Source organism: Trichechus manatus, unplaced genomic scaffold (assembly GCF_000243295.1).
Source record: "Trichechus manatus latirostris isolate Lorelei unplaced genomic scaffold, TriManLat1.0 scaffold00024, whole genome shotgun sequence".
NCBI classification, from domain to species: Eukaryota; Metazoa; Chordata; class Mammalia; order Sirenia; family Trichechidae; genus Trichechus; species Trichechus manatus.
In genome coordinates, this window is record NW_004443960.1 from 14,405,551 (window position 1) to 14,418,548 (window position 12,998).

At 40.9% G+C, this 12,998-nt stretch overlaps 1 protein-coding gene across 5 annotated transcripts in view; it reads left to right on the top strand.

The window, feature by feature from the left end:
* NDE1 (nudE neurodevelopment protein 1) overlaps positions 1-12,998 on the top strand; it is a 43,620-nt gene that overhangs the window by 17,929 nt on the left and 12,693 nt on the right. For all 5 annotated transcript variants that reach the window (XM_023728496.1, XM_023728495.1, XM_023728498.1 and 2 more), the window contains one exon: positions 777-925. In XM_023728496.1, coding sequence (XP_023584264.1) covers positions 777-925 — 149 coding nt within the window. The remainder of the gene's footprint in view (positions 1-776; positions 926-12,998) is intronic.

Here is a 12,998-nt window from a genome sequence, read left to right on the forward strand (position 1 = left end):
TCCCCCATGTTGTAAGGGAGTATCCTGAATCAAAAAGAGCAGTTGTCAAACTAAGTACGTGAGGTACAAGCAACCAAAGTCTTTGTAATTCAGTGATAATCGTCTGCAGTACATCATTATTGCCCTCATGGATGAGGCTTGGAGAGGTGTATGTGGCTTTCTTTGGCCGGGTTCTTGGTGCAAGTCACAGAAACAGACTCTGGACACCAAACAAAATGATCTAGTGAAGATAGTTGGGTGCTTCCTCAGTCACCCAGAGGCTGTGGGGACCAGGCTTGGGAGTGGGCAGGAAACAAGGTGCTGGGAGGGCTGCAGACAGGAAGCACACGGACACATAGTTGGAACAGTTGGTCAGGACGAGACTGGTTTGAATGACTGCCACCTGTTATCCCTCCATTTTCCCCGTCACTCACTCGAGATTCCAAGTCTGAGGAGAGAAGGTTCTGTTGACTGAGCTTAGGGTTGCTTCCTGGCTGTGGTGGGAGGCCAGGAAAGGAAGTCTGGGGTCTCTTCAGCATGTGTGATGGAGGAGTGGCCCCATAAAGACTCACCAGTGAGGGAGAGAGAAATTCCCTAAAGAAATCAGGGTGCTGGCGGGGTATGTGTGTGGGCAGGAGCAGTGGGTGCTCAGTGGCTAAAACTGACAAATGTCCATTACAGCAGGAGTATATAAGCTCCAGGATTAACTGAGTGTTTGTAAGGAGACGACGGGGAAGAGAGAAATACAGCTCCGCGAAGTCTGAAATCATTCACTCGGTTTCACTTTTATCCTCCAGGAGAAGTTTGAAATGCAGCATTCTGAAGGCTACCGGCAGATCTCGGCCTTGGAGGATGACCTCGCACAGACGAAAGCAATTAAAGACCAGTTGCAGAAATACATCAGAGAGCTGGAGCAAGCCAATGACGACCTGGAGAGAGCAAAACGGTACGTTGGGAAGGAGAAAACCAGTTTTATTTAGTTATTGCTGTTGCGAATGTACACAGCAAAACATACACCGATTCAGCAGTTTCTACATGTACAATTCAGTGACAGCGATTACGTTCTTTGATGTCGGAACGGCAATGGTAGCCAACTACACAACTCTTACAGAGAAGTGGGGCCAAGGAGGGTCACTCCAAAGAGTCGACCCTGGCTTCAGTCCCAGGAGTTTATTTATAGTCAATACAGCAAGTAGTGAATCAAATCACAGAACAATGGGCTTTGGGTGAATAACAGTAAGTTTCAGGCAAGGGAGAATGGACTTCAGGTAAACAAACCAATCAGTAACGGGACAGTAGGTTTTGGAAAAACAAGTCGTGACAAGTCTCAACATGCTGTGTGCAGCATATGGGCCTTTGAGGGGCTGAAGTTGTCACTGGTGTAGCCATATTTCAATGGCACGTATCCCCACACTTTGAGTTGTGTACCCATTCTCAGTCTCTTTTGCTGAGTTGTTCTTCCCCCAGTAACATAAACTCCCTGCCCTCTAAGGTTCCTGTCTAATCTTTCAAGTTGCTGTTGTCAGTTTGATCCTATATAGGTAGATCTTAAAAAAGCACAGTGCTCAAGGCCGACATTCTTTATTAGGTAAGCTAACTATTGTTTGGTCTTAAGAAGACTTCAGGGGATATTTTGGGTTTGTTTTAAAGTTTACCTCAGGACAGTAGTTTCAGGGCGGTTTTGGAGTCTTTTGTCTTTACTCTTTGCCCAGTAACTAGTTACCTGTGTTGAGTTTAGAGAATCCAGCAGCGAGCAGACAAACCAGTGCCCTTATGAAGCTTACACGGGGGAAATGAACAATAGGTAAATAAGTGCTAGAAGTCCGGGGTGCTACGGGGCATGTAATTGCTTGGCTGTTGGTGGGAGAATGTCAAGCAAGGCTTCCCAGAGGAAATGCTAGTTAGGCTGAGGTCAGAGGGTTGAATAGGCATTATCCAGTGGAAAAGTAGATGGTGAAAGCATTCCAGACAGAAGGAAGAGCATGTGCTAAGGCCCTAAGGTAGGAAGGAAAGATGCAGGTTCAAGGAACAGTATTTCTTAAACTGATGTTCTGTGGTTTAGCAAAATAATAATGATAGCTAACATTTATTGAATAATTACTCTGAACCAGGCGCTTAAAAAAAAAACATATGTAATGTTTTATTTAGATATATATGCAGTGAAATGCGCAGATCTTAAGTATGCAGTTAGAGGAGTTTTGACAACTGCATACATTCATGTTTCCCATACTAACATCAAGATACGGAATGTTTTCATTGTCCCCAGAGTTCCTTGCGTTATTTTTCTAGTGGTCGCTTTAGGGATTACAATGTATAGTCAATGCTTACGCTAAAATGCGTTCGTAGCCCCCAGGTCACTACTCTGGCGCTTTTGCGGTCATTCACGACACTCACAGAGCGATGAAAAACAGTCGCTTGATGCACACATTCCCAGCTGAAGTCAAACGCAGCGAGACTCTGCCTTCTTGTTTCAGCTCTCCGACTGTAAACAAGTGTCCTTTTCTTTTTACAGTTTATTTAGTGCCATGTTTTTCTCATTTTTGTGCATTTCATTGGTGATTTCTGTTTAAAATGGCCCCCAGTAATAGGGCTAAAGTGCTGTCTGGTGTCCCGAAGCACAAGAAGGCTGTGGTATGCTTTATGGAGAAAATATGTGTGTTTGATAAACTTCGTTCAGGCCTGAGTTACAGTGCTGCCAGCCCTTGAGTTCAGTGTTAATGACTTAACAATAGATACTAAATAAGATGTCTTTAAACAGAAGCACACATCAAACAAAGTTATGTATTGATCGCTAGATGAAAAGGTTGTGACTGTAAGCTCACAGGAACCTAGCCTGTATTTCCCCTAAGAGCACTGAATGGTTCAGTACTTGCTAATTTGGTATTCCAGGCAACATTATAGAACATAACTACTGTGAATAAGGAGAATCTACTGTATACCCTCTATTTTTCGGTCTACTTAGTGTTGATATTGTATCACTTCTTGCAAATTGTTAACAGCCTTTCAACCTTATATTTTCATTTACCTTTTCCATTCTATGCTCTAGTTGTCAGTATATCTACAAATGCTAAGAACTCCACAATATGTTAAATTTTTTGCTTTAAGATGTCACATGCATTTTAAAGAAATTAAGGGGGTAAAAAGATAGTCTTCTATATTTGTCCACGTATTTACCACTTCTGGTACACTTCATTCCTTTCTGAAGATCCCAATTTCCTTCTGGTATCATTTCCCTTCAGCTTGAAGGACTTCCTTCAGTATTTCTTGTTCAGGTCTGCTGGCAATTAATTCTCCTTTTTTTTTTTTTTAATCTGAAAATTTCTTTATTTTGTCTGTATTCTTTTTTTGCCTATTCAGCTTGTAACAGGTGTGCAACTTATTAACGTCAGTTACAATAATCTGCTGTGCAACCCTACCCTTAATCAATGTGATTTTTCCATTACTGTTAACTCCGCTTTTCCCTTTCCTTCCCACCCCTGGTAACTACTAATAAACTTCGGTTTCTGTACATTTGCCTTTTCTTGTCTTTTTATATAAGTGAGATCATACAATATTTGTCCTTCTGTGATTGGCTTATTTCACTCAGCATGATGTCTTCAAGCTCCATCCATACTGTAGCATGTATCAAGACTTCATTTCTCCTGTTGGCTGAGGAGTATTCCCATTGTATATGTGTGGTACTACATTTTGTTTTCCATTCCTTTGTTGATGAGCTTTTAGGTTGTTTCCACCTTTTGGCTGTTGTGACTAGCACTGCAGTGAACATTGCTTGCAAGTCTCTTTTTGAGTCTGCTTTCAAGTCTTTTGGGGATATACCTAGGAGTGGAATTGCTGGGTCATATGGTAGTTCTATTTTTAGCTTTTTGAGGAACTGCCACACTGTTTTCCGCAAAGGCTATACCATTTTGCCTTCCCACCAGTAATTGATAAGCATTCCAATTTCCTCACATCCTCGCCAACATTTGTTATATTCTGTTTTTTTGTTTTTTTATCTTAGCCATCCTAGCGGGAGTGAAATGGCATCTCATAGTGGTTTTGATTTGCATCTCTGATGGCTAACGACATTGAGCATCTTTTCATGTATTTGGTGGCTGTTTGAATGTCCTCTTTGATGAAATGCCTATTCAGCTCCTTTGCTCATTTTATGATTGGGTTGTCTTTTTGTTTTAAATTTTTGAAGTTATATGTATATTTTGGTTATTAAATTCTTGTTGGATATATGGTTTCCAAAAATATTCTTCCTGTCAGTAGCTTGCCTTTTCTCTTTTTTGGTAAAGTCTTTTGATGAACGAAAGTTTTTGATTTTTAAGAGGTCTCATTTATTTATTTTGTCTTTTGCTGTTTGTGCTTTTGTTATTGTATTAGATAATCCATTGCCTTCATTCTTACAAATACTTTCACTGGAATTCTGGATTGACAGTTATTGCTTCTTTCAGCACTTTAACGATGTGGTTCCACTGTCTCCTGGTCTTCTTGTTTCTGATCAGAGGTTAGTGGTCATTGGGCTAGTCATTCTCCTGCATGTACTGGCTGCTCTCAGCATTGTCTCTTTATTTTTGTTTTTCTGCAGTTTCATTATGATTTGCTAGATCTGGTATTATTTGTATTTATCTTGATAGGGGTCTGCTGAACTTCTTGAGTCTGTATGTTTATGTCTTTCACCAGATTTAACTTTGATCATTATTTCTTCAAGCATTTTTTTCTGCCACATTCTCTCTCTCCATTCTTTCTGGGACACCAGTTAAACGTATTTGTCCTTATGCCGCAAAAAAGTCACGGCAATCTGCCTCTGTAAAGATTATAGACGAGGAAACCCTATGGAAAAGTTCTACTCTGTAATACACAGGGTTGCCATGAGTTGGAATCAACTCGATGGCAGTGGGTTTGGTTTTGGTTTTCAGTTGGTGGATTGTGTGCTGTGTTTCTATTCTTTTGCAATGATTAGCTTTGCTTTCGTGATTACCGTACCCTTGCTCAGATGTATCTCTGTAGGATAAATTCCCAGGAGTGACATGCTGAGTCAAAGGGTATGTGCATGTGCGATATTGATAGTTATGCTGACTGGCTCTCTGTAGGTTTGTGCCCGTTTGTATTGCCACTAGCTATGTATGTGAGTCTCTGTTTTTAGGTAGCCTCATTAACACAGTGATTTTCAAACTTTGGATTTCTGGCAATCTAATAGGTGAGAAATAGGTGTGTTTCTGAATTAAGAGTGGCCCTGAGTTCCTGTTTATATATTTAAGATCTGTTTCAGTTCCTTGTCTATGAACTCTGTTTATCTTTCCCTATTTTAAAATTGGGTTATTGGGGTTTTGTTTCATTGAGTTCTGGGGGATTTTTATGTACTTGTGATATTAGTTGAAAACATTTTCTCAGTTTGCCATTTGTCTTCCAGCTTTGCTTATCATATGTTTCACTGTGCAGAAGTTATTTTATTTCTGTGTAGTCAAATATATCCGTTTTCTTTTATGGCTTCTGCAGGGCTTCAGTGACAGTTAGAAGGGGTTTCTCCACTCAGAGGTTTATGAAACAATTAGCATATATTTTCTTCTAGTATCATGTTTTCTTTTCCTTCCTTTTCTTAGTCCCTTTTTTTTTTTTATTTCCCCTAAAGATGCATTTAATTCACATTTTGGCCAAATGCTGAATAGTTGATTGAGTGTTAAAATCAGATGAGGTAGAGGCTCACATCACCATCATGGAATTAGAGTGAGTGGACTTTTAGAATACAGAAGTTTCATAGAAGAATTTTTAATTAGTTACAATTTTATTATAAAATTTTAGTAGTTATATTTGGAAAATTTGGCAGTCTACTGCAAGAGCAATAATTTTTCAGCATCACCAGCTGTGTGACTGCTCTTATTAGCAGAGGGTCCAGGACCATAGTTTCGGGGGTCCTTCCAGTCTCTCTCAGACCAGTAAGTCTGGTCTGTTTTGTGGATTTGCATTTTGTTCTACATTTTTCTCCTGCTCTGCCCAGCACCCTCTATTGTGATCCCTGTCAGACCGGTCAGTAGTGGTAGCTGGGCGCCATGTAGTTCTTCTGGGCTCAGGCTGGTGGAGGCTATGGTTCATGTGGTCCATTAGTCCTTTGGACTGATATTTTCCTCGTATCTTTGGTTTCCTTCATTCTCCTTAGCCCCAAATGTGATGAGACCAATAGATGTATTTTAGATGGCTGCTTGCAAGCTTTTAAGACCCCAGACGCTACTCACCAAAGTAGGATGCAGAAAATTTTCATTATGAACTATGTTTTTTTTTTCAGGACCATCAGTATATATATATTTTTAAATTGTGCTTTAGATGAAGGTTTACAGAGCAGATTAGTTTCCCATTAAACAATACACATACTGTTTTGTGACATTGGTTGCCAACTCTACAACATGTCAACACTCTACCCTTCTCAACCTTGGGTTCCCCGTTTCAATTCGTCCAGCTTTCCTGTCCGCTCCTTCCTTCTCGTCCTTGCCCCTAGGCTGGTGTGCCCATTTAATCTTGTATACATGGTTGAGCTACATGTATTATTGTTTATTTTATGGGCCTGTCTAATCTTTGGCTGAAGGGTGAACCTGAGGAGTGATTTCATTGCTGAGTTAAAAGGGTGTCCGAGGGCCATACTCTCGGAGTTTCTCCAGTCTCTGTCAGACCAGTAAGTCTGGTCTTTTTTTCTGAGTTAGAATTTTGTTCTACATTTTTCTCCAGCTCTGTCCGGGACCCTCTATTGTGATCCCTGTCAGAGCAGTTGGTGGTGGTAGCCGGGCAGCATCTGGACTCATTCTGGTGGAGGCTGTGGTAGTTGTGGTCCGTTAGTCCTTTGGACTAATCTTTCCTTTGCGTCTTTGATTTTCTTCATTCTCCCTTGCTCCAGATAGGGTGGGACCAGTAGATATATCTTAGATGGCCGCTCACAGGCTTTTAAGACCCCAGACAGTACTCACAAAAGTAGGATGTAGAATGTTTTCCTTATAAACTGTGTTATGCCAATTGAGCTAGGAGTCACCGGAGACCATGGTCCCCAGCCCTCGGCCCAGTAATTCGATCCCTATGGGAGTTAGGATGTGTCTGAAGCTTCTCTGACTTTGCCTTGGTCAAGTTGTGCTGGCTTCTCTGTATGTTTTTGGTTTTAGTTTTAAAGATTATCTTAGGGCAATAGTTTTGGGGGTTCATTCAGCCTCCATGGCTCCAGAAAGGCTGGATTCTGTAGGGTTTTCAATGGCTGTAATCTGTTTTTGTGGGTTTTTTTTTGCATTCTGCAATTTTTTTTTTTTTTAGTTGTGTTGGAAATATACATAACAAAGCATATGATATCTCAACAATTTCTACGTGTACAATTCAGTAACATTGATTACATTCTCCAGATCGTGCAGCATTCTTGCTATCCTTTTCATTCATTCATATCGAAATCATTCCACCACCATTAAAATAAACTCAATACAATGGCTATAATGTTATGGGAGTAGATTGCCAGGCCTTTCTTTCATGGCACTGCTGGGCGGATTGGAATGACCAACTTTTCAGGAAGTAATACATGAGATTAATAGCTTTCACAGTCATTAGTTAATTGTAGCATTTTATTCTTAACAATAATAAATATGCTTGTATACATCAGTTGACAGAATTTCGACATAGAAAGAAATTTTCACTCAGGTTACAACTAGGATGTTTTCCTATACTTGAGAACAAATACTCAGATAGTAACAATAAGTCTGAATGACATGACTTGCTGGTATTAATGACGCTGTTATGCTAATCGTATATAATGATGACCTCCACAATCACATGATCATTGATCCACAGTTTCAGAAGTGCCACTGAAGTTGGTTTTCATTCTCTGCCATTCTAGAAGTCAAATACAGGCAGTCCACAGATTACAAACATCTCATTGACTCACTGGACAACCCATACTTGCCCTTTAATGTTATGTAAATTTGCCCTCACTTTGAAACCATTGAACTGTTGCCATCGAGTCAATTCCAACTCAATAGCGACACTATAAGACAGAATAGAACTGTTTGCAAGGAGCGGCTGTTGGATTTGAACTGCCCACCTTTTGGTTAGCAGCCAAGCTTTTAACCACTGTGTCACCAGGGCTCCAGACCAACTCCTATTACAGCAGATTCATCACAATCAACTTCACTTGCTGCACATGCAGCTTTTAAATTATTGAAAAGGCTTCAAGCCTTTTCTTGCACTAAAGTAAAGCTAAATAAGAACCGTTTGCAATTGGTTCCAACCATCTGGAGTAAAGGAGAATGAGAAACACCAAAGACTCAAGGAAAGTATTAGCCCAAGAGGCAGAAAGGGCCACATAAACCAGAGACTTCATCAGCCTGAGACCAGAAGAACTAGATGGTGCCCGGCTACCACCAATGACCACCCTGACAGGGAACACAGCAGAGAGTCCGTGATAGAGCAGGAGAAAGGTGGGGTGCAGAACTCAAATTCTAGAAAAAGACCAGTCTTAATGGTCTGACTGAGACTGGAGGAACCCCAGAAACCATTCCCGAGGCCAGCTCTTTAGACAAAGATTGGACTGGACTGTAGGACATAAAATGATTCTCGTAAAGAGTGTGCTTCTTAGCTCAAGTAGATACGTGAGACTTAACGGGCAGCTTCTGTCCAGAGGTGAGATGAGAAGGCAGAGGGGGTTAGGAGCTGGTTGAATGGACGTGGGAAATCGGGTGGAAAGGAGTCACAGTATAGGGAGAGCAATTAGGGTCACATAACAATGTATGTATAAATTTTTGTATAAGAGACTAACTTGAAATGTAACTTTCACTTAAACTACAACAATAAACAAACAAAAAAAAAGAACTGTTTGTATCCATTCTGACTTACCTACAGATTCGACTTAAAGACTTCAGAAACACAGGAGTGGATCTTGTTCGTAACCTGGAGATGCCTGTAAAAGGTTTTGATCAAATACTAAGTTTAAATTTTTTATCTAGTTGGAATATATCTTGGGGTACAGTATGAGGCATGGATCCAACATTGTTTTTTTTTTTTCTGGTGGCTACCCAGTAGTCCCCAAACCAAGAATTGAACGGACTACCTTTTCACCAGTGACTTGAGATCATAAACCAAATTCTCATGTGTCTTTGGAGCTATCATCTGTGGAGCTTTGGTTCCTCTGGTCTATCCGTTCTTATAACCAGGCCCATCCTGCATTAATTTTTGAGGCTTTGTAATAGTATGTTCTTTATATCTGTAGCTGTAGCACTATTTCCCCAATCTCTTCTTTTTCTGAGTACTCCTGGCCATTCTTATTTCATTGCCACATGATCTTTAAAATTGATGCCCCTGTGCCACCGCCTCCTAGTAAAAACCTGCCAGTATTTTTTTTTTTAATGTTATTTATTTTTGTTGTTGGTGTTGTGGAGACTATACACAAAACATACATCAATTCAACAGTTTCTACATGTCCATTTCAGTGACATTGATTATATTCTTCAAGTTGTGCAACCATTCTCACCCTCCTTTTCTGAGTCGTTCCTTCCCTATTAACATAGACTCACTGCCCCTTAAGGTTTCTATCTAATCTTTCCAGTTGCTGTTGTCAGTTTGATCCCATATAGATAGATCTTAAAAGAGCACAATGCTCAAAGCAGATATTCTTTACTAGTTGAACTATTGTTTGGTCTTTCAGTATTTTTATTAGGATGGTGTTAAATTTGTTAGTTAACTTGTAGAGACTTGATTTCTTGATGACATTGGCTCTTCCACTTTGTAAACTTGATCTGTCTGCATTTGTAGAAGCCTTCTGTACGCTAACATAAAGTCTTATATATTTGTTGTTACATGAACTCTTAGGTGTTTTACTTCATTGCTGTTGTTTGACATGTCACTCTTAGGGTCATTTTATCTGAGTCCAGTATTGAATTCCAAAGTCTCAACCCTTGTTATTGTTTTTAATCAGGTACTTTTTGGGGGTAACTTTATCCTATTTACTTTTTCTAAAACCCTTTTAGAGTAGGTAATTATTGCTCAATCTGGACATAGTAGGATATGTTGAATAAATTAATAAATCAGTCCGCACTTTTGCAGTTGAAGGAACTGGGTCACAGAGAGATTATGTTGCCCAAGGAGAGCCAGCTATTCTTACATGGAGGACCTGGGTGTCAACACTTAGGTTTTACTCCAAACATATACTTCTAACCACCGTGAGACAGAGTTGTGTTGTTAAGTGCTTTTGAGTTGATTCTGACTCATGTACAGCATGAGTTCTGACCCTTGTACAGCAGAACTGAACACTACCTAGTCCTGCGCCATCCTCACAGTCATTGCTGTGTTTGAGCCCATTCTTGCAGCCATTGTGTCAGTCCATCTCGTTGAGGGTCTTCCTCTTTTTTGCTAACCCTCTACTATACTAGGCATGGTGTCCTTCTCCAAAGACTGGTCTTTCCTGATAATATGTCCAAAGTAAGTGAGAAGAAGTCTCACTTTCCTTGATTCTAAGGAGCATTCTGGCTATACTTCTTCAAGACAGATTTGTTTGTTCTTCTGGCAGTCCATGGTATATTCAGTATTCTTAAGCAACATCATAATTTTAATCAAAGGCATTAGTTCTTCTTCGTTCTTCCTTGTTCATTGTTCAGCTTTCGCATGCACATGAGGAGACTGAAAATACCATGGCTTGGGTTAGGTGCACCTTAGTCCTCAAAGCGCAAGATTTATAGTTACTACAGTTAGCAGGATGTTAAAGGTCTTCTGGAGACAAACACAGGGTCAACAATAAAAATCGCTGATACTTGTTGAGCACTTATGTGTGAAACATCTGTTGTGTGCTTTGTATATTACTTTATTGCCCCCCAACCCTAGGTGGAGGTACTATTACTACACCTGTGTAAAAATGATGTGGGTGCAGCATCTGACCTCCTCTAACTTCACAAGGAGGAAGGAGAATCAAGATCAATATCCCAAGGCGGACTCCCATGAGGCGGAGACCAGACAAGCCTCCTCTCTCCGCCATCTTTACCACTTCTGACACCAACCGTCCTTCCCACAGTGCTCTACTTCTCTGCTTCTCTCCTGGATTCAGTAATTCATTGCAGTGGCCACGGACAATACTCATGATTATGGGGTTTATTAGGGAAGTAATAGGTTACAGTTCAGGCTCAGGAACACTCCAGGATACAGTTCTTCTGTCAGGATAGCCTCTCCCCAGCTGTGCTCGCAGGCATGCCTCTCCTTGGCCCTAGGCCTCTGCCCAAAGGTACTTAGCGCTCTCTCTCCATGGGCTGGGAAGCCTATCACACCGTCTCCTGCTGCCGGATCTCCTGCTGCCGTGTCTCTGCTGCCGCTTCTCGATGCCGTTAGTGTTATGGTTCTCTGTCTCCTGCTTCTAGGAGCTTCTCAGTGCAGAGATCCCGCGTCCAAAGGACATGCTCCACTCCTGGCTCTCCTTCCTTGGTGGAGGTGGGATCTTGTCTTTCCCGCCTCTGGGATGGCTCATTTCAAGCCCAGTGGGATGGCGATATTGACCAATCCCCTTGGTGGGCCACAATTGCCCTATTTGCCCAGTCCCACCCAATCACTTGGGTGGGAGTTACAAGACCATGGTGAGAAAGTCCACACAAAAGTGATCCATCGCACCACACCCTGCATTGCATATGAGGAAAACTGAGGTGAAGAGAAGGTATCTTGTCCAAACAGCGTTAAAAGAAGTTTCTTTTTCTTGTTAATTTTATTGTGCTTTACGTGAAAATTTACAGTGCAAATTAGTTTCTCATTCAAAAATTTATACACAAATTGTTTTGTGACATTGATTGCAATCCCTGCAATGTGTCAGCACTCTCCCCTTTTCCACCCCATGTTTCCTGTGTCCATTTGTCCGGATTTCCTGTCCCTTCCTGTCTTCTTGTCTTTGCTTTTGGGCAGGTATTGTCCGTTTGGTCTCATATACTTGATTGAGCTAAGGAGCACGCTCCTCAGGGGTGTTATTGCTTGTTTTATAGGCCTGACTAATCATTGGCTGAAAGGTAGACTTCGGGAGTGGTTTCAGTTCTAAGTTAGCGGGGTGTCTGGGGGCCATAGTCTTGGGGGGATTCCGTCATTTTAGATGGCCACTTGCTAGTTTTAAGACCCCAGATGCTACTCACCAAAGTAGGATGTAGAACATTTTCTTTATGAACTATGTATGCCAATTGACCTAGATGTCCCCCAAGGCCACGGTCCCCAGCCCTCAGCCCTAGTAACTTGGTTCCTCAAAGTCTTTGAATGTGTCCAGGAAGCTTCTATGACTTTGCCTTGATCAAGTTGTGCTGACTTCTATATTGTGTTGTCTTTCCCTTCACCAAAGTTAACGCTTGTCTGCTGTCTAGTTAGTGATTTCTCCTCTCCATCCCTTCCCTCGCTCGTAACTGTCAAAGATTATTTTTTTCTGTGTGTAAACATTTTCTTGAGTTTTTATAATAGTGGTCTCATCAATATTTGTCCTTTTGTGATTGACTTCTTTCACTCAGCATAATGCCTTCCAGATTCATTCATGTTATGAAATGTTTCACAGATTCATCATTGTTCTTTATCGTTGCCTAGAATTTCACTGTATTTATGTAGCATAATTTGTTCATCCATTCATTTGTTGATAGGCACTTAGATTGTTTCCATCTTTTTGTTATTGTGAATAATGCTGCAGTGAACATGGGTGTGCATTTATGTCTATTTGTGTGACACTTATTTCTCTAGGATACATTCTTAGAAGCAGGATTGCTGGATCATATGGTATTCCTATTTCTAGCTTCTTAAGGAGGCGCCGTATCGTTTTCTATAGTGAATGTACCATTTTACATTCCCACCAGTAGTGCATAAGAGTTCCAGTCTCCCCACAATCTTTCCAACAATTGTTATTTTCTGTTTCTTTTTTTTTTTAAATTAGTGCCAGTAATGTCAGGATGAGGTGGTATCTCGTTTTGATTTGCGTTTCTCTAATGGCTAATGCTCATGAGCATTTCTTCATTTCTTCATGTGCCCATTAGCCACCTGAATATTTTCTTTGAAGTGTCTGTTCATATCCTTTGCCC